Source organism: Paroedura picta, chromosome 9 (assembly GCF_049243985.1).
Source record: "Paroedura picta isolate Pp20150507F chromosome 9, Ppicta_v3.0, whole genome shotgun sequence".
NCBI classification, from domain to species: Eukaryota; Metazoa; Chordata; class Lepidosauria; order Squamata; family Gekkonidae; genus Paroedura; species Paroedura picta.
This window is the reverse complement of record NC_135377.1, coordinates 2,058,537-2,078,867: the sequence shown is the minus strand read 5'-3', so window position 1 is coordinate 2,078,867 and position 20,331 is coordinate 2,058,537. Positions and strand designations below refer to the sequence as shown.

Below are 20,331 nucleotides of genomic sequence, written 5' to 3'. Positions count from 1 at the left end.
GGGGGGGGGGGGGCTTCTAGGGTTCTGGCTCCACTGGCTGACCTCCTGATGGCACCTGGGTTTTGATCACTCGGTGTTGGGCTGGATGGGCCACCAGCCTGATCCAACGTGGCTTCTCCTCTGTCCATGAGTTCTTATCCCCTACTGCCTGGTCCTCTGCTGGGGTCTGAACCTAGGACTCCCACATGCCAAGCAGAGGCTCATCCACCGAGCTGGGCCCCCCCCCCCCCACCTCCAAAACCGCCCTTGCATCTTTCACAGAGGAAGGTGTTTGTAAGCCACTTGGCTTACAAACTCCTCCTGGAGTGAAAAGTGGCATCTAAACCCCCAGCTCTTCTTCTTCTTCTGTCCCCCAGGCCACCACTCTCCCTTGCAACACTGCTGTTTTCCCAATTTCGGCCGCCTGGCAGAGGCGTGGCCAGACACCAGATGGCAGCCGTGTGAGTGGGCAGGGCTGGCACTGTCATTGTGGAGACGGATCAGCTGGGACTGGCGAGGAAAGCCAGAGTCCGTGCAAAGGATGGCCCTGCAGGAGGCAGGGCGGGAGCACCAGGAATGGAATGTGTGCGATCATCGGGCGAGGGAGGCGAGTTCTAGCCTGCCTCGGGCCTCGTGCTGATAGACAGGAAAAAGTTCTGCCTGGGCTGAACCACCTCAGGTCTCAGGTGAGGCCTCGCATAGCAGAAGGCTCCTTCATACAGAACCTCGCAGGCAGAAAGCTAGCCTGTCAAGGAGAGGACACCGCATCCTTTTTCAAACATGGCCAAGCAGAGGCTCTGCCCCTGAGCCACAGCCCCTGCATGTCCAAACGTTCTTGACACATCCAAGCGCCCTTTTTTCTCCCTTGGACAAACTGAGAAATGGAACAGCACATCCCTGGCTACAGGAACCGCACTGGGGAAGGACTGTGGCTTTTTTGTTGGGTGTGTGTGTGTGAGCCTTTCCACAAAGACGTAAACCAAGGCAGCAGCTGCCCACCGAGAACGGCTGGCAGCAACCAGGGCATGTCTGGGAGCTCCTGCCTTCACCTTCAGAGAGGGCCACGCCCTCTGCACTCACCTGCCTTCCCTCGATCTATCCATCAGGTCAAACTGTTTCCGCAGCCACCTAAGGGAAGAGCAGAGAGGGGAACTTAGGCCCATGACAAAACTACGCTGTGAAATGGGGGCGGGGGGGGGGGAGCCCTATTTTCAGGCTGCCTCCTCCAGCCATGAGGGTTAGAAACATTCTTTGAAAACAGCAGCAAGAAGAAACCAGAATTAACTTGGCACTCAGTCCTGAAGCTTCGGGGTTGCAACACCACACGTGCGCTCCCATGTTTCGCCTCTCTGTGAAAGATTTCACTCAGGAGGGGGCGGGAAAAACACCCACATTCCTGAGATGCCTGTTTCCAAGTGAGTTGGCCAAATGGGGCAATTTCTCCACCCCTGCCATGGATGCTTTGGCATGCCACCGAGGGACTGCCTACGCAAAGCTCTGGGAGAGCTGTGGAAGGAGGAGGAAATCCGGGCAGAATAGTAGGGGTCGTTACCAAGTGGGCCATGAGAGACACAGAGCCTACGGCCAGTGTGTGTTTGTGTGTCCAGAAATTCATTCATTCATTCATTCATTCATTCATTCATTCATTCATTCATTCATTCATTCATTCATTCATTCATTCATTCATTCTGCTGCAGAGATCTGCCTTCTCCGACTCTCCTGCACCTTTCAATCTGCAGCGGCGTAGCTGCCCGCTGCGTGTCGGTCACCAGCCAGTTCAGGCCCGCCGTCCACAGGTTGACGTCATCTTCTGAGAAGGCTGAAAGGGAGCAAAATAAGACAATTAGCAAGGGAGGGGAGACCCCGCCACGTGTGCGTTTGGGCCTGAAGGAACGCCCAGCCAGCAGCTGACTAAAGGCTTCTGGGACAAACGGCACATGACGCATGTTCATGTGAAACCAACTTAATAAAACGCAAGAAGGCAGCTATTACAAAGGAACTTCAAGAACAGAATGGAAAGGGAAATAGGAGGGGGCTCAGGAGGAGGGCCCGTGGGAAGCGGTGGGTCAGGTCGGCCTCAACCAAATGCCTGGCGGAGGAGCTCCCTTTTGCAGGCCCTGCTAAACTGTCCCAGTTGGCGCCCTGTAACTCACGGACGCCTCTCTTAAGCATGTGCTTTGGGCATGTCCAGTCACTTGGCTTTTCTGGGAAGCAGTTATTGCTTGTGCCCGTTTTGGGTTAGACTGCAAAATTAGTTGCGGCTCTAATATCATCTGAATGCCAGAGAGGAACAGAGTCCTTGTCTCAGGGAAGTAACGGGCAAGCTTGTGAAGAGGGAAGGAGAGGAATTTCCTAAGGGGGGAAAGTCCAGGGGTAGAGAAGTCTTTAAGTTCACCGCACTGCCCACGCCCAGCTTTAACTGTGACACTCATGGAGGCACAAGTGCTCCCTCCCGCCCCTCTGGGACCCTGCATGGGCATGGAGCCCCATTCCAAACTGGGGTGCTACTTGTGCAAAGCAAGTACGACCGTGCAAGCAGCTCACTTTGTGCAGGGCGCAAAGTCCCCCGGGGCTCTGGCATCATGTTTACATCCAGCCTCAGAGTCACAGCTGGAGACAGGTGCCACGCGCCCCGTGGCCCGTGAGTCATCAGAGACTGTTTGCATTGGTCAGCGGCCACAGCTAGACACAAATATCACCTTCCAGTTTCCAGATCCCGGACTGAGCGATTTATGCATGTCAAGGGCCGTCAAGCCACTTCCAATTTATGGTGATGCTGTATATTAATGACCTCCAAAAATGTCCTTTTATTATGTACTTTGCTCAGGTCTTGAAAACCAAGGGCTGCAGCTCCCTTGAGTCAATCCATCTCCTGCTGGTCTTCCTTTTCCCTGCTGCTTTTCACTTTCCCTATTGCTTTTTCCAGCTTCAAGGGCTTCAAACGTGTTATGCAGGTTTCAAGAGCACAGACAATAATTCGCCAAGATTAAAAAGGCATAACTGTCTGAATACCCCAGGATTCTGCTTGAATGCCCCACGGGATCCACAGGGACTCAGCAACTCTAGTCAGGAACGGTAGCAGTGTGTTGCAAAAGAAAAAAGACCTTAATTGGGAAAAACACCTCAGGAACACATATTTAACATCAAAAGAGTTACGAGTACTGTCCTTGACAGGCACGAATTCTTTTGTTCCCAATGTTATTTCAGGAATATCACAAACATCTATTACTAGGAGAAGGAACCTGTAGCCTCTGTTCATTTGGGCCAGGCAGAGCAGAAGGGAAAGCAAAGCAGAGGAGAGATCTACCCTACAGAGGTGGCTCACTTCCAAATTACACTATTTTTGTTGCTGCGCTCATCTTGCTATGGTGAATGACTGCCCCCCACATTTCCCATCTTCAAAGAGAGCCACTCTGTTCAGCCCCCTAAATGGAGAGAGGGGCCTCATCTACAAGACTGCAACCCCGCAGGAGGGGGTGTCACCTGTATCTTAATATAACAAATATATCAAGACGTGTGCATTGTTGGAGTTGGAAAAAACTCCTCCTTACTTGTGTTTGTTCAGGGGGTGAAGGGTTAGGACAGGGGTCCCCAACATGTGGCCCACCGATGCCATAGTGCAGGGGTGGCCAAACTTCTCTTCAGATGTCAGTGGACTACAATTCCCATGAGCTCCTGCAAGCGTGCAGAGGGGTGCCATGTAGGGGGGCCCAAACTGTGACTCTCCAGATGTCAATGAACTACAATTCCCATGATGGCAGGGGCTCATGGGAATTGTAGTCCATCGACATCTGGAGAGCCGAAGTTTGGCTACCCTGCCTAATGACTACCAATTTTATTTTTTTTGTTAAAATGAGGGTGGGCTGAGGAGGGCTTTGGCCAGCAAGCCTTCTGACTGGCCACTGGAAATCTGATTGGCTTTGCAGATGTTTACAAACGCTGCTTTGGCAGCAACACAAGTCTATTCCTTGTGAAAATGCAGGCAATCTGCCGCAGCCATTTTACAACAGCCATTTTGTGGTTGTGTCCGCTGTGCTGCCTCGGAATTTCAAGGGGTCCTGCAGGCTCAAAATGTTTTTTTTTGGGGGGGGGCCTGGCGTAGGACCCGGCCCTCCCCTCTCCGTGGCCCTTCCCGTCACTGACCCGCCAAACTCAGGGTCTTCAGCCTGAAGTCCGTCCCGTACAAGATGATGAAGCACATGGCAGAGTCCATCTTCCGAGCATCTTCCGTATATCGTTCGAAATCCCGGGAATTCTTCCCTGGCCGGATCTCTTTGATTTCCCGAATATCCACTGCAAGGCCAAGAGGAACGGGGAGAACACATTAAGGTTTGTTAAGAGGCCTGGTAGGGTGACAGCTGCAAACGGCTTCCTTTTCCAGGATCACCCCCCACTTTTGAGGACTGTGAACTGCAGAGGTGCGCAGCGACTCACGAAAGCTCCTCTCCTGCCACAAACGGTGCCGGTCTTTCAGGTGTTCCTGGGCTCTGGCTCTTTTCTCCTGCTCCAGACAGACCAACGCGGCCACCCATCCTGCTGTCTCTGAAGAAGGGAGCCGTGACTCTCAAAACTCCTCCCCTGCCACAAGTTTTGATAATCTTTAAGGTTCTCCTCTCTTGCTCTTTTGTATTGCAGCCCCCAAACACTGACTTCCCACCACTATGCTGGCCAGAAGTAGAAAGGGAGCCCCAGAGGGATGAAATTAATGCAAAAGAAGGAGAAAACGTGACAGAAGTCTATCAAATTACGCATGGTGTGGAGAGGGAGGAGAGGCCCTTCCCACAAGACTGGCATCTGTTTCCTCACATTTGGCTTATCTGTCCCCCCCCCCCCCCCGGGTGTCTCTTCCTTTCTCACTCAGTGTCCCTCCTAGCCTACTTCCCCCTAGCCCCCACTCCCAAGCAACGGAGCCCCAAAGCGACCAGGAAGGGGAAATCTTTCACTGGGCCGAAGAACTCTTGCAAAAGGCTTCCCACCTTGACCAACCCTCTCTCCCTCTTGTTTTCTGGACAAAGGACAGCGGTTTTAGCAGAGGCTTGCTTCACCTCCAGGCCAGAGCTGCCAAGCCCCAGGCGGGGCCTGGAGATCTCCCCAAATCACAACTCGTCACCAGGCGGCAGAGGTCAGTTCCCTGGAGAAAATGGCTGCTTCGGAGGGTGGGTTTCATTTTATTTAAGATTGATAGACTGCCCCTCTAAAAAACAGCCCCAGGGTGGTGTATAACACTGTTGCGCTGTTGTGCTGTTATACTGTATTGTGTGCTGTTACAACTTTATTTGTTGTATTATTTAATTGTTATAACCACTGTTGTTAATATTATTGTTTTGATGATTAATGCAAATTGTTTTATGTATGGTTCATAAGTTCGATGTAAACCGCCCTGAGCCTCTGGGGAGGGCGGTCTATAAATATAATAAAATAAATAAAACAAAATAAAAAGGTACAGGTATAAAATAACAACAAATAAATGAGGACACTAAAATTCAATTAAAAAACAAATTCTTAAAAATCCTATTAATTTGCTTCACCTTGGGTGAGAAAAACAGTCCCACCAGCCAGCCAGATAGACTGAAATGTATTTTATGAGAGCCTAGCCTGGGGGGGGGGGGCCGCTCATGCAACAGCAGCCCCCAAATACCACTCCTATCCCAACCTACAGCCACAGGGCAGCCCATATGCCCATGTTGTGCATGATGCTCATTATGAATTGTCCTAGGCACTGCCCGCTGGCATGGAGAGGTTCCCATTTTACCTCGGAAGACGCCAGCCAGAGGTAGAGGTGCTGGTGAAATGCCAGGGGCTGAGACTACCAGGGCAGGGCCACAAAGCCCAGAAAAGCCACAACTGCACACTTTACAATTCATCGCTGTTTAAAAATGTTATTAGCGATTATCCTTGAGCCGGGAGGGAAGGCTGATGCAAACAGTGCATTTTGTCACTATTTCATATGCGCCAAGTCCACCCCTAGCTCCTGTTTAGACAACCGCAGTAACCGTCACAGGAGCGCAACCAGGCCGTGCTGTCGTGTGCCTGAGCGCATACTGTGGGGGACGGCACTGGGAGCGAGAGGCTGCGTCATGGCTCAGGCGGCCTGGGGAGGCAGGACTTGAATCCACTTCCAGAACGGACCGAAGGAACCAGGGAGGGCCCCAGTTGTGATCTGTCGGCAGGGGAAGGAAGCGGCTTTCTTTTGGGTTGACTGAACGTCACTCCCTTCCTCCGTTCTGGCTTGCCAGCTGTCTTGAGCACGTTAAAAGGAAAGGTGGAATAGAAATCTATTATCCAGACAAATGACGAAATAAAAATAGCGCAGCCGGGTGGTCGTTCGGAGGCAGAGGTAGTTCAGAGGCAGTCAACCGCTATTCAACCGCAGTGGAATAGGCTGCCTAAGGGGGTGGTGAGCTCCCCCTCACTGGCAGTCTTCAAGCAAAGGCTGGATACACACTTTTCTTGGATGCTTTAGGATGCTTAGGGCTGATCCTGCGTTGAGCAGGGGGTTGGACTAGATGGCCTCTATGGCCCCTTCCAACTCTAGGATTCTGTGATTCTATGAATCCAAGTGCTGGGAGGCATCATCAGGGAAGGCCTCTACGTCCTGTGGCTGGACTTCCAGAGGAGCAGGTTGGTCACTGGGTGAGAGGAGATGCTGGGCTGGATGGACCACAGGCCTGATCTTCCTTCCTTCCTTCCTTCCTTCCTTCCTTCCTTCCTTCCTTCCTTCCTTCCTTCCTTCCTTCCTTCCTTCCTTCCTTCCTTCCTATCATCCATCCATCCATCCATCTACCTACCTACCTACCTACCTCCCACCACTCCCAGTTATTCCCTGGTTCACTTAAAGCCCCACAATAAAATACATCCCACTCCCTTAAAACCCCCGGCAGCGTTAGATCCAAGCCCTCCCCCCACTTCCCGCAACCACCCCTTCTATCCATCCCGTGCCTCAGGGGAAAGGTATATATATTGGGGAGGGGGGGGTCAGCATATTGTCCCAGCTGATGCTCTCAGCAAGGGAAGGGGTCAGCTTCTCTGCCCTGCTGCTGGCCCTTCAGAGGAGCTGGTTCACCCCTGCGTGAGATGAGAGGCTGGACTAGAGGGACCCTCCCTGGTCCGATCCAGCAGGGCACTTCTGATGCTTTCCTCAGGGGAAAAGAATCCCAGAGCAATCTCTGTTCTTTATCTCGTAACTTAAAAACATGGGCAACGTACAACACATTGTCTGAGCTCAGCAGAGAAGCCAGTCCCCATCGGCTGGTTAGTCAAGAGTCAGCCCCTTCCCTCTTGCCGGCGTCACACTGACCAGGCGGGCCACCCCCGCCCTGGGCTTCTCCTCTGCAGCCAGGAGCCAAGGAGACACCTAAACGGACTTAATTCGGGGATGGCTTACAAAATGTGCCGTGAAAAACGAGGCAGAAGTTTCCCTTAACAAAATGAAACTGGCAGGTTTAGACTGGAGTAAGCTGGCACAGAACTGCAATGCATACATGCACGGTGAAGGGGGGGGGCTGGATTTGTGCAGAGATTTCATTGGGCAATTGCCCCCCCCCCCCCCGAACAGACAGAACACCTGAAATTCCCAGCCTTGACCCCAAACCAACCTGAGCCGATCCAAATGGACGGTAGTTCCAGGAAGGGCAGAAGGGCTTCAAAACAGCCTGTTCCTTCCCCTTGCGGGGGGGGGGGGGAAGCCACCACAAGGCCCCACCCGGAGGGGGAGGCTCCGTTCTCTGCTTCAGTGATATAAATAAGACAGGGTGCACTTTTAAACCTTTCCGGAGACTGGCACCGGATCCCAGGGCCTGTTGTGGCAGAGCCCGGGGTCAGATCGAGCACGGTGTGTCTCTTTCCTTCTAATTTCACACTGCAGGAGTTGTTGGCTCAAAGCTGCTCCAGAGGTTTCCACCCTCCCACAGACACAGAAGCGAGGGGGGGGGAGGCTGCCCACTAGGATTCTTGTTTTGCTGGCTGGGCGTGTGTGTGGGCGGAGGGGGGGGGTCACTCTGGCATTGAGACAGCAGCATCTCCCAGGCTGCCCAGTGAAAGCAAAGCCAAAGTGGAGCAGGGAACAGTTGCTCTCCCCCCCCCCAGGACACAATAACCCCTCCCACCCCCCAAAAAATACCCCTCTTGATAATCCACACCTGCAGAGTTCTACTACCCAGCACCACGATGAAAGCCCCTCCCCTCCCTACTTATAAAATCCCAACTCAAGGTATTGGATTTCAGTACATGAGAACAATTCTACTGGATCAGACCGGTGAAATCCCAGCTACCTAGAATCATAGAGTTGAAAGGGACCTCCTGTGTCATCTAGTCCAACCCCCTGCACTGTGCAGGACACTCACAACCCTCTCGCTCACAACCCACTGTCACCTGCCACCCCCTTGAGCCTCCACAGAATCAGCCTCCCCGTCAGATGGCTCTCCAGCCTCTGCTTAAAACCTGACAGCTTTTAACTAAATTGCCAGGGATCAGGATCTCTGGCGAACCAAGCCAGCCTTCTGCACCGTGTCTGCGAAAAAGTGCCTGTAACAGAACGGCTGATATCTGAGGTGCCCCGTCCATGCTTGACAGTGAGCCAAAAGGGAGCAGGCAGCGATCCGTGGCAGCTTTCCTGCTTTGCCACTTTGCCCCCTTAAACCATCCTGGCGGCTCACGCCACTCTCTCATTAGTCTGTCTGTCTGCTTCCCCTCCTCCCTGGGGAGGGCTGATCTCATCCCTTTAAATTACAGCTGCCTCTGCCTATGAGGGGGCCACGGAAACGTCTACCTAGGCCGCACACTCTCATGATCGGCTGCTCATAAAGCCACAGCTGGGGAGGAGGAGGAGGAGGAGGAGGAGGAGGAGGAGGAGGAGGAGGAGGAGGAGGAGGGTGCGGTTTTGGCTTGACCGTCTGGACCCAGAGGCTGTTTGTGCAGACGGGCCTTCTGCAGCGCTAGGTCTAAGGGTGCCACCCCCCTGCAGACATCTGGCTCCCGCAAACACGAGCTGTCTGGCACGCCAGGGGGTTGGCAAGGATTGCAGTTAATATGGACAAAGCACTAACAATTTGCATGTGGCCAAATATTTGCCAATGGATACCTGTACGAGGCAGGAGCCAAGTATTAAATGCTCCCAAGCCCGATTCAAGGAGTTGCTTCTCCCCTTTAAAGCCCAACAGGGCTTAGGACTGGGATATCTGAAGGACGATCTTCTCCCATACATTCCGGCCCAGGAGATCACAGGGATAGGCCCTCCTGACTGTTCCACCAGTCATAGAATCATAGAACTGGAAGGGACTTCCAAGGTCATCTAGTCCAACCCCCTGTCCAACGCAGGAAATTCACGACGACCTGCCCACCCCAATTTCATGCCCAGATGATGCCCCCCACCCCCAAACCAGAATCCCTGGCCAATCTGGCCTGGAGGGAATTGGCCTCCCAACCCCACAGTGGTGATCAGCAATTCCCTGGGTATGCCAGGAAGGGCCCCAAGAGACCAAGGCTGGCACATCCCCTCCTGCCCACCCACTCACCATCTGCCCAAGTTCGTAAAATCAGCATTTCTGTCAGAAGACCCTCCAGCCTCTGCTTAAAAACTTCCAAAGAAGGTGAAGGCAATATCTCCCAAGGAAGGCTGTTCCACCGAGGAACCGCTCTAGTGCAAGGGTAGTCAACCTGTGTTCCTCCAGATGTCCATGGACTACAATTCCCACGAGCCCCTGCCAGCAAACGCTGGCAGGGGCTCATGGGAATTGTAGTCCATGCACATCTGGAGGAACACAGGTTGACTACCCCTGCTCTAGGGGTCAAACGGTGAGAGAGGCCCAATTATTATGATTATGGAGCAACTTCCCCAGAGGGGTGCGCATGGCCCCCTCCCTTTTGATTTTTGGGAGGCGGCTGGGGAATGTTTTACTTAGGGCTTTGATTTGTTTTGCTTTAATTAGAGCAGTCCTAACTATGCAACACACAGTCCCTCATCCTTTAGGGCTTGGTCCCCAGGCCCCTGATCATCTTTGTACCTCCAAAGCAAGAATGGCCACTTGGACAGCGAAGCCACTCCCTTATCCTGCACTGTATTCTTAGGTGGCATTTGAAGGCTGAGAGATATTTGGGGACTGAGAAGTTGGCCTAAATCCACCCGTAACAGAGATCAGGGCCACAGGGAGACATACATACATAAATACATTCATTTATTATATTTATATACCGCTCTCCCTTGGGGCTCATGATTCAGGAACATCGAGGTATAAGTTTTCATGAGTTAAAATTCCCTTCCATCAGGTACAAATAGGAACTGATAGACCTTGCAACCCAGTCGGAAGGTGGGAGGGGTGTTGGAAAAAACAAAGTCAGGATGCAGAGGTACTACACAAACCATCGTTGGCTGGATTCAGCCAGAGGAGAAATAATTAGAGGCAGAATCTGTGGTGAGATGAAGAATTGGTTCTTATATGCCGCTTTTCTCTTCCCGAAGGAGTCTCCAAGTGGCTTACAATTGCCTTACAATTGTCTCAAAGTGGCTTATAAATCTTATGCTTCTATTTAGCCTTGGAGGTCTGTTGTTCTGAATTTGTGAATGAACTCAAGTTCTGTAATTTCACGTTGCAATCTCCCCTCGAAGCTTCTCCACTGGAGGACTGTGAGGTCGGCAATGGAGCGTCCTGGAGGATGACAATGTTCTCCTGCTGGTTCTGGAGTGTTGCGAGTCTTCATGACAGATTTATGTCCTCTGCACAGGGACTGACTTGTTTGTGCGAGGTAGACAAATGGTGCCTTTGATAACACTTTAAAAAAACACACACCAACCCTCCCTTCCCAGCCCCAAACACAGAAAATACAGGGAGAGATTATCAGAGCTATGTGGAAAGAGCCAGCTGGCTCAGACTTATTGTCCTGCAGATACAGGCAGGAAGCAGAGTCACTTTCCTGGAGTTTCCAGCAAAAGATTCCAGCTCCAGCTGAGCTCCACAGACCTCAGCAGGTAGCAGACAGGAAGGAGAGTCACAGGGCAGAGGACCAAAGGGGAAGAGGGGCTGTGAAACGGCGCACGGCGGTCATGTCTACGTGCTGCTGCAGGCATCCGTGGCATTGTCCATGCACATGAAATTCCCAGCGCAAATTCCTTGTCTGAGACAGCCCAGTTTCAAAATCTCTGCCATTCCAGGTCTAACTTACACTGCTTATGAGATGCATTATCCAACTGACTGGGCTAATCTGCACTGTACAATACGCTAACTTGGGGTCAGTGGCTAAAAGCGGCAGAAAAGTCCGTGCAGGCAAGCAGCTGAGGGATGTTGGGCAAGTCACAGATCTCTCGGGGCTCTCTCAGGATCCCCTAACTCACAGGGGAGAGGAAGGAAAGGGAATTTTAAGCCGCTCTGAGACTCCTTTGGGAGTAAAAACCAGGGTACAAAAAAAAACAGCTCTTCCTCTTCTTCGTGAGTCTCCGGGAGACAGGCAGACCATAAAAAACAGGAATCAATTAAGTGTGGGGTAAAGATGTGCGGGGCGCTGATGGAGATGGAAATCTCGCCCCCTGGAACTGGGGTTCAGAGGACGACTGCCTATGGAATCTTGAACGTCATAGGCAGGGGTGGCCAAACGGTGGCTCTCCAGATGTCCATGGACTACAATTCCGATGAGCCCCTGCCAGTATGGCAGGGGCTCATGGGAATTGTAGTCCATGGACATCTGGAGAGCCACCGTTTGGCCACCCCTGCCCTATAGGAGGTACGTCCACAGGTCGCTTCTTGACCCTTCCCGTTTGCTTGCTGACTTGAGCAACGAGGCTACAGCTTGCCTCTTTGTTTACAGGTCCTGGGTCCTGCTTTTTTTTTGGGGGGGTGCTCCCCTCTACAGCATTTACCTCTGAAAAACTATTTGAATCCTAGAGTTGGAAGGGGACACAGAGGCCATCTAGTCCCACCCCCTGCTCAAGGCAGGATCGGCCTAAAACATCCGTGATAAGCATCTCTCCAGTTGCTGCTGTGCCAGATTGTCCGAAGCCCTAGGATACGAGGGACCTGGGAGAGCCAGGGAACCAAGGACGACATGGCCAAGCAGCCCTGAGATAAGGCACTGTGGGAATGGGGGGGGGGGGGAGAGCAACCCTTCCCCTTTGGAGGCACGTATTTCCAGAAATCCTCTGCAGTGAAACCCAGCCCCCCCCCCCGCTCCAGAAAGGAGTTGCCAGTAACCGAGCTGCTCTCTAAATGGCCCCGTGTCCTCCACGGCACACCAGTTCACTGCCAAGAACCAACCGCTTATTTATTTAGCCCCAAATAAAGTTCCTCTTTGTGCAGCACGCAAGGAGCCACGGTGTCTCGGCAGGGCTAAGCCAGAGCACCAAGGCAGAAAGCGAGCAGGGCAGGGCGGGAGCCTGGAGCCCTAGCTTGTTTTCCCCGTGGCGGGAGGGGGGAGAGATTAGCCTCCCGAGATAATCCGTGCATGTGTGCGCCTCTGTGTCCGTCCAGGGCTGCGCATGATGCTCTGGGGAGTGAGTGTCTTGACCTGCATGGGCTGTGGAACACTGAATGGAAAAGCATGGCTCAGAAATGATGCACACCAAGGATGGACGGTGGGTTTCACCCCACGCTGGAACTTCAGCCCGCCCAAGAGTAAAACTTTTGTGGTTGATTCGAGGCAAGAGAAGAAGCGGGGATTTTTTACGTGGGTGCAGAGAGTTGACCCAGGAAACTGTTTCTCCCCCTCCCCAGGGCATCCAACCCACCCAACGGATGGGCAGTCCGTTCAAAAATGACAAAAGGAAATGCCACGTTACGCAGAGAGGGATTGAAATATGGAATCTGCAGCCAGAGGAGGCAGGGAGGGCCATGGGCAGAGAGGGCTTCATAAAGGAGGGAACATGGCGGTTCGGTCTACCAGTGGCTACTAACCATAGGGACTAGACCAGGGGTAGTCAAACTGCGGTCCGCCAGATGTCCATAGACTACAATTCCCACGAGCCCCTGCCAGCGTTTGACTACCCCTGGACTAGACGGTCTGGCTTCCTCCTGGCTATTTAGGATGCAAGGAGATCAAGGGCCCATTTCTCTGCTGCATGCATAACTCTATAAATCTCCACTGTCTCTTTTCTCCATATGGAAAACTCCCAGATTCTTCAGCCACTCCACAGGGGAGAGGTGCTCCAAGTCCTCCATCCTCCTGGTTTCTGTACTTTTCCCAGCTTCACAATAACTTCATGAGATACGACAACTGGAACTGTACCCTGAGGCCAAGCCATGGATCTGCACAGCAGCACTACAATACTGCCCCCCCACACACACACATCCCAATCCTTTCCTAACCATCCCCGTACTTTTTTCAATGCTTGTTGTGCAATGGCACGGGTGACCAAACAGTGGCTTTCCAGACGCCCATGGACTCCAATTCCCATGAGCCCCTGCCAGTATGGCAGGGGCTCATGGGAATTGTAGTCCATGGGCGTCTGGAATTGTAGTCCATGGACGTCTGGAGAGCCACAGCGTGGCCACCCCTACACAATGAGCTGAAAGTTTCATCACAACCACTTTCCCTCCCAGTTTCAGCACTCCCACAGCCTATACGTGGGATTGTTTTTCTGTCCCGGTGTGCAACCCCGCACATCTGTCTGGGCCGAACTTAATTTGCCAAGTCCTCGCCCCCCCCCCCCGGTTTACAGGGATCCACCCTCCTCCTACGGAGCTCTTCACAATCCGCGATGGGTTTCACCATCCGGAATAACTTTGTGTCATCGGCCAACTTGGCTTTGCTCACCCCCCGCCCCCCCACACACACACCTGGCCTGAGAAAATATGTGAAGGAATAAAACAGCCCCAGCCCCAATACCCATCCTTGTGAGTGCCCTCTGCTCCCCAAAACCCATTGCAAGGATGACGCATTGATTCCCTTCAGAAAATGGGTCACAAGCGGGATCATGCCCCTCCCCAAACCAAGTTCTGTGGGGACCTTGCCCCGATAAAGTTTCTTTGGTTAAACTCTTCTTCTTTGTTTATTTTTAATGGGATATGTTGGGTTTTTTTTATTTTCTGGCTTAAATACTACCTTTTGGGTTGACCATGTGGCTCAAAATCTCAAAAGTAAAAAGAATAAATCCATCAAATTCGGGAGAGAAGTAGGCCCAGTTTAAACATTCGGAGGGCCATCTAGTCCCACCCCCTGCTCCATGCAGGATCAGCCTCAAGCATCCAGGAGAAGGATCTGTTCACCCTCTTTATTTCTCAAACCTTGGTGGGCTGCACACTTTTAGTGCCTCCAACGCTTATGTGGTTTATGGTCTGCATGCATGCTCCATGAACAGTGCTGGGTCCTACTTAATGGCACTTAATTATTAATCTGACCTGGACAGTCCAGCTAAGCCAATCTTGCCAGATCTAAGAAGCTAAGCAGAGTCAACCCTGATTAGTACTTGGATGGGAGACCCCCGAGAAAGACCAGGGCTGCAGCACAGAGGCAGGCAATGGCCAACCCCCTCTGGCCGTCTCTTGCCTTGAAAATCCCATGGGATCCCCCCTTAGTCATCTGCACCTCAATGGCACGTGTCATTGCTATGGGCACTTGTGGTTTTATTCTCCCGCTCCACCCAGGTTTACAAACTAAGAAAAGATGCCTGTAATCACTGTCCCAAGGCCCAGGGATGACCCCCCCGGGGGGGGGATTAATTACAACTTTGAAATTATCCCAGGTTGCTTAATGCGGTGTTCGCAACAGCAACTATTTGCTGTTATTAATTTTAGCAAACAATGAAATCTGGAGAAACCGAACATTTTCCATGGAGAAATAAAGCCCTGGAAAACATTTTCCTCCCCGCTTTGTTAACAAGATGGAAAACATTTGTGACCCAGTGCGGAGACTAAGGGATCTGCCTACACAAAAGTAACATGGGAAACGGCCCCAATTCCAAGTTCCTTATGAGTGCCCTCTTTGCCAGAAGCAAAATAACAAGATTCCCAGTTCAGCAGCAGAGCCCCTGATGTTCTGGAGCTGGTCTCCAAATGCATGCAGGCTCATGGTTTGTGGCTTACAACATCAAGGGGTAGAATCGAGTGGGTCGCCGCGTTGGTCTGAAGCAGCACAACAAAACAAAGAGTCCAGGGGCACCTTTAAGACCAACAAAGATTTATTTATTCCAGGCGTGAGCTTTTGAGTACAAGCAGTCTGAGGCAGAGTGCTTGCACTCGAAAGCTCATGCCCTGAATAAATCTTTGTTGGTCTTAAAGGTGCCCCTGGACTCTGATTTCATTGTGCTGCTTCAGACCAACATGGCGACCCATTTGAATCCAACCTCGCAGGGTTGTTGTTGTGAGGGTAAAATGGAGGAGAGGGGAATGATGTTAGCCAAACTTGAGTCCCTATTGGAGAATCATAGGATCCTAGCTTAAGGATTCATAGACTCATAGAATCCTAGAGTGACTCCAGGTGGGGTCTGTCCAATGTGGTATACAATGGGACTATGACATCTTGTGGTTTTGATGTGACGCCCCCGTTGATACGGCCCAAGACTGCCTTCGCCTTCTTTATCGCGCATCACACTGTCCGCTCCTATTTAGCTCACCGTCTACAAGGCCCCCGAGAGAAAAGAGAAAGATGGATGGACGGACGGCTAGGGCAGAACTGAAAGAGTGCCTCTGTCTCTCGGTGACAACCACATGTACGAACCAAAAAATCAATGCTGTTTGCATTTCTCGCTTGCTTTTTAAGAAACTCCTTGGCCAGAAAAGGGGACAGGAAGCAACGGGAGCAAGAGGCCAAACTGACCAGCCTGGAACAGCCCTCCTGTCACATGCACAGGTCACCCTTCCTTGCCTGCCTGCCTGCCCAACTAATAAACACATCAAGGGATGGGCAGGAAGGTCAGCGTTCAAATCCACCCTCCTGCTCATAGGATTAAAAGCAGCCCATTAAAAACTGAATGGGAAGGGAATCAAAGGGCGCCAATCTGAAGGGGACCCACCACTGAAGTTGGCCTAGCAGAAAGGTCAGGTCTGTTTGACAACTGGGAAATCAGGCTTCCCAATGAATAGATACAAACGCCAGGGGAGGCGGAACAAAGCCAGCCGTGGGGGACGGATTTCAAGCCCTAATCCCTTTCTTTTAGACTCGAGGACCCCATGATGAGTTTCATGCAAGCTTCCACATCAGAGAGCACACAAACACACATAAGCGCATGAACCTGCTCCAATCTGGGCACGGAATCCTATTTGCAGACACAGAAATACTGGACAACACCAACCGACTACACAGGGAAGCCACGGAAATTCACAAACATTGATACGGTTTAAATTTTAAAAAGAGAGTCTGAAAATCAATAAAACCTGTCTACCAGCACAAAGAAATCCAACAGAATAATAATTTTAAAAACACGGGACTGTAACACCTTGCAGTGGTTCATCAGATAAGACAGGCAAGACCTTAACTAATGGATTTTCTAATGAACTCTGTCCAGCCACAAGAAAAATACTTCCTAATGGACTCGCTAATGAACTTTACTCAGGCCCCAGGAGAAGAGCTTTCTAGTGTCCCCTAGGACAGGGGTAGTTAACCTGTGGTCCTCCAGATGTTCATGGACTACAATTCCCACGAGCCCCTGCCAGCAAATGCTGGCAGGGGCTCCTGGGAATTGTAGTCCATGGACATCTGGAGGGCCGCGGTTTGACTACCCCTGCCCTAGGACATTCCTGGATAAGAGAAGAATGTGGTGTGCTACCCTCCCCCCTCCAAGAAGTAAATAAATAAAACATCCAGCAACTGTTCATTCACTCTACACTCTGACGCAGCAATACCCCCATCCTTCTGTGTCATACTGCTGAAGATGCCAGCCATAGTTCCTGGCAAAATATCAGGGGATAAAACTACCAGACCACGGCCACCCAGCCTGGAAAACCCACCACAACCACATGAACCTGCCTTACACTGAACCAGAACATCACACCACCAGGGTTAGTGGTGCCTACTCAGACTGGCAGCTGCTCTCCAAGGTTTCAGGCGCAGGTCTTTCATACCATTTGCCGCCTGGTCCTTCTAACTGGAGATGCCGGGGATCGAACCTGGGACCCTCTACATGCCAACCAGATGCTCTTCCGCTGAGCCTCAGTGCTCCCCCCCCCCAAGATGGCACTTAAAAGACATGGAGTTGCCTAATACTGAATCAGACCCTTGATCCATCATGGTCAATATTGCCTACTCAGGCCGGCAGCCGCTCTGCAGGGTCTCAGGCAGAGGCCTTTCCCCTCCGCTCCTGCCTGGGCCTTTTAGCTTGAGATGCTGCCAGGGATTGAACCTGGATCCACCCACAAGCCAAGAAGATGCTCTGCCCCTGGACCACAGCCCCTCCCCAGAGCAAGGCTGTTTGGCACTATAAAAAGGAAGTGGGCTGTACAAGGAAGGGATCTGTTCTCCTAAGTGACTTGGAAAACACAAACCTCCCGTCCCACGTATCCCAGCTGCGGAATCCACATCTGTTTTGCCCACTTTGGGAAGTGGAATTAAAGTAGAGGAGTGGGTGGAAAGAGAGAAAGAATAGTCTGTCTGAATGTTTGTTTGGGAAGCACTATCGCCTTCCTGCGGCACACAGGCCGTTTGTGCTTGAGGCTACTGGGTGCTGACCTGGACATTCATCTTGTGAACGATTACACGGGAGAGGAAGCAGCACAGCAGCTCCTAGGAGGGGCTTCCCCAGTCCCTTGGCTTACCCTGCCATGCGGCATACAGAATCACAGAACCAGAGCTGGAAGGGACCTCCTGGGGTCATCTAGTCCAACCCCCTGCACTGGGCAGGACACATATTGCTGGGCTACCCTGAGAGTCGGGGGAGACAGAGCCGAAAGGGACAGCCAGGAAGGGGGGGGGAAGCAGCCACGGTGGTTTGCCAGGGCACTGGCGAGGGCCAAGCAAATTGCCAGTTCTGCCTCAGATGCACACCCTGCAGATATCTGCCCTGCGAGACAAGCGCTGACCCAAGCAAGATACCAGCCCCAGCCCCGGGTGCTTGCTCAGCCTGCGGCGAACTCCGGAAGCAATCCGTTTCCAAAGGACCAGCCCCCCCACCTCCCACTCGAACTCGAGACACCTCAGAGACGGGGAGGGGAGCATGGCTCTTTACCAGCCCTCTCGAGCGTGTTGGGAACGGAAGCCGGGACTGGGCTGGAATCTGGGAGGAGCTGGCCAACGGTGAAACGCACAATTCATCACATTTCATAGCGGAGGTTTGTAAAAAACAATGGGGGGAGGGCTATGGCTCCTCAGCCTGGCAGGCCGAAGGTCCTGGGTTCAATCCCGGGTAGCAGCTCCAGGTAAAGGAACGAGGCATTTGGTGGCTAGCAGACAATATAACCCTCAGACCTCGTTCCAGGGCCAAGGCCTGGTCAGTGGCTTCTGAACCTGTGCTTCAGCTTTCGGCTCTGGATCCATCGACCGCTCCCTCCCACGGGGCTCAGGGCAGTGTATGCAGCTCTCTGTTCCACGTTGGCACAAGCTAACGCAAGCTCCTCATGCTTAGGAAGCTAAAGGGAGATTGGCCCTGGTTTAGTATTCGGGTGGGAGACGACCAAAGGAAGTCCAGAGAGGCTACACAGAGGTAGGGTTGCCCGGAAGGCTCCAGAAGCTCGCCAGGGGTCTGCTGTAGCATGAGGGCCCTTCCCATTGCTGTGGACCCAGGTTCAGAGACGGGGTCATAGTGCTTTAAGACAAAAAGCAATCCGGAGACATCGCAGCCCCTCCTTGCAGAATCCCACCTCCCTCTCTCTCCCCCGTCGATTCCCCAGGCCTCCTCGCTTTGGCAGAATGCAGCCCGCGTTCTTCTCCCAGATCCGAAAGTTGTTCCTCCACTCTCTTCCCGTAAACAACACCCTCCCTTTTCTCCCCGGGCCCCTCCTTCCTCCCAACCTGGGCCTTCTCCAACTCTCCCTCCCCCAGGCCTCCTCTCAGCCAAGCGCTCTTTCGGATGCCCTTCCCGGAGCCCGGCTGCTGCTGGGGTTGGTAACAGCGGCTGGGCAGGATCAGACCCAGAGCCCACCCGGTCCCACATTCCATTTCTCACAGAGGCCAACCCGATGTCCAACTGACGGCCCTCCAATTTCATCAGGGGTCAGTTTTGCCTGCTCTCCAGGGTCTCCGGCTGAGGTCTCCCCCGGCACCTATTTGCCTGGTCCCATCAACTGGACCGGGCCTGGGACCTTCTGCATGCCAAGGAGATGCTCCACCACTAGGCCAGGGCACTCGGTTGGAGGGGACGGAGAAGAAGTTCTCTCTACCCGTTTCCTCCACTCCAGGCATTACGTTACGTTGCGTACATGTCTCTACAGCTGCATTTCCTCAAAGCGACACAGCCCCCAAAGAACTTTTCCTCATGGGTAAGGTTCACATTCAGCTTGGAAAAACTCAGGAGGGCAGCCGCGTCGTTCTGAAGAAGCAGAATAAAGGGGGCACCTTGAAGACCAACAAAATTATATTCAGTGTATAAGCTTTCATGTGCATGTCCTGGAGACGTGTGCCTGCTTACACCTGGAATATAATTCTGTGGCTCTTAAGGTATCCCCGGTCTCAAACGCTGTCCAGTTCTCTTGGATGCCCTTTGCTGCCTCTATATTATCCTTTTTAGAGCCTCTTGTGGCGCAGAATGGTAAGTGGCAGAAATGCTGCCTGAAGCTGTTTGCCCATGAGGTTGGGAGTTCGATCCCAGCAGCCGGCTCAAGGTTGACTCAGCCTTCCATCCTTCCGAGGTCGGTAAAATGAGGACCCAGCTTGCTTGCTGGGGGGTAAACGGTCATGACTGGGGAAGGCCCTGGCAAACCACCCCGTATTGAGTCTGCCATGAAAACGCTGGAGGGCGTCACCCCAAGGGTCAGACATGACCCGGTGCTTGCACAGGGGATACCTTTACCTTTATTATCCTTTTTAGAGATATTTTATTCACCTGCCAGTATGTCATAGCTTCCCCATCTTTACCACTCCATCTTTTAAAATGTGAAGAGTGCCATGGAGTTGTAACCCTCCCACGGTGACCCTGTGAAGTCCAACTTGATGGCATTGGACTGGAGGGACCAGTGGCCTGATCCAAGGCACCTTCTCACGTGTTCTTATGTCTGGGGCAGGGATGCTCTGCCTCCTTGGTGCTTAGGAAGCCAAGGGGGGAGGGGGGAGTGCTAGCCCTGCTGGTGGACCTCCTGATGGCCCCTGGGTCTTGGTCGCTGCAGACTTTGGCCGGATCCAAAATGGCTTCTCTTATGTTCGCAAAAGTCCTCCTTCGAGGCCAGAATCAAGTCACCTTCATGACTGTCAGCCTGGCCTGCTGGGTGGACCCAGTCACATGCGACAAGCACCCAACCTTGCAAAAAGTCGATGGCACCGGGGTTGCGCTCAGATCTCAGTGTC

At 52.5% G+C, this 20,331-nt stretch overlaps 1 protein-coding gene and 1 long non-coding RNA gene across 2 annotated transcripts in view; one reads left to right on the top strand and one right to left on the bottom strand.

Moving 5' to 3' along the window:
• LOC143844352 (1-phosphatidylinositol 4,5-bisphosphate phosphodiesterase gamma-1-like) overlaps positions 1 to 20,331 on the bottom strand; it is a 64,783-nt gene that overhangs the window by 43,770 nt on the left and 682 nt on the right. The window contains exons 2-4 of the mRNA XM_077351317.1: positions 4,123 to 4,272; positions 1,705 to 1,798; positions 1,060 to 1,107 (exon numbers count right to left, since the gene is read on the bottom strand). Coding sequence (XP_077207432.1) covers positions 1,060 to 1,107; positions 1,705 to 1,798; positions 4,123 to 4,272 — 292 coding nt within the window. The remainder of the gene's footprint in view (positions 1 to 1,059; positions 1,108 to 1,704; positions 1,799 to 4,122; positions 4,273 to 20,331) is intronic.
• Positions 18,042 to 20,331, top strand: part of LOC143844354 (uncharacterized) — a 40,306-nt gene continuing 38,016 nt past the window's right edge. Inside the window, exon 1 of the long non-coding RNA XR_013233959.1 lies at positions 18,042 to 18,164. This is a non-coding gene — a long non-coding RNA (uncharacterized LOC143844354). The remainder of the gene's footprint in view (positions 18,165 to 20,331) is intronic.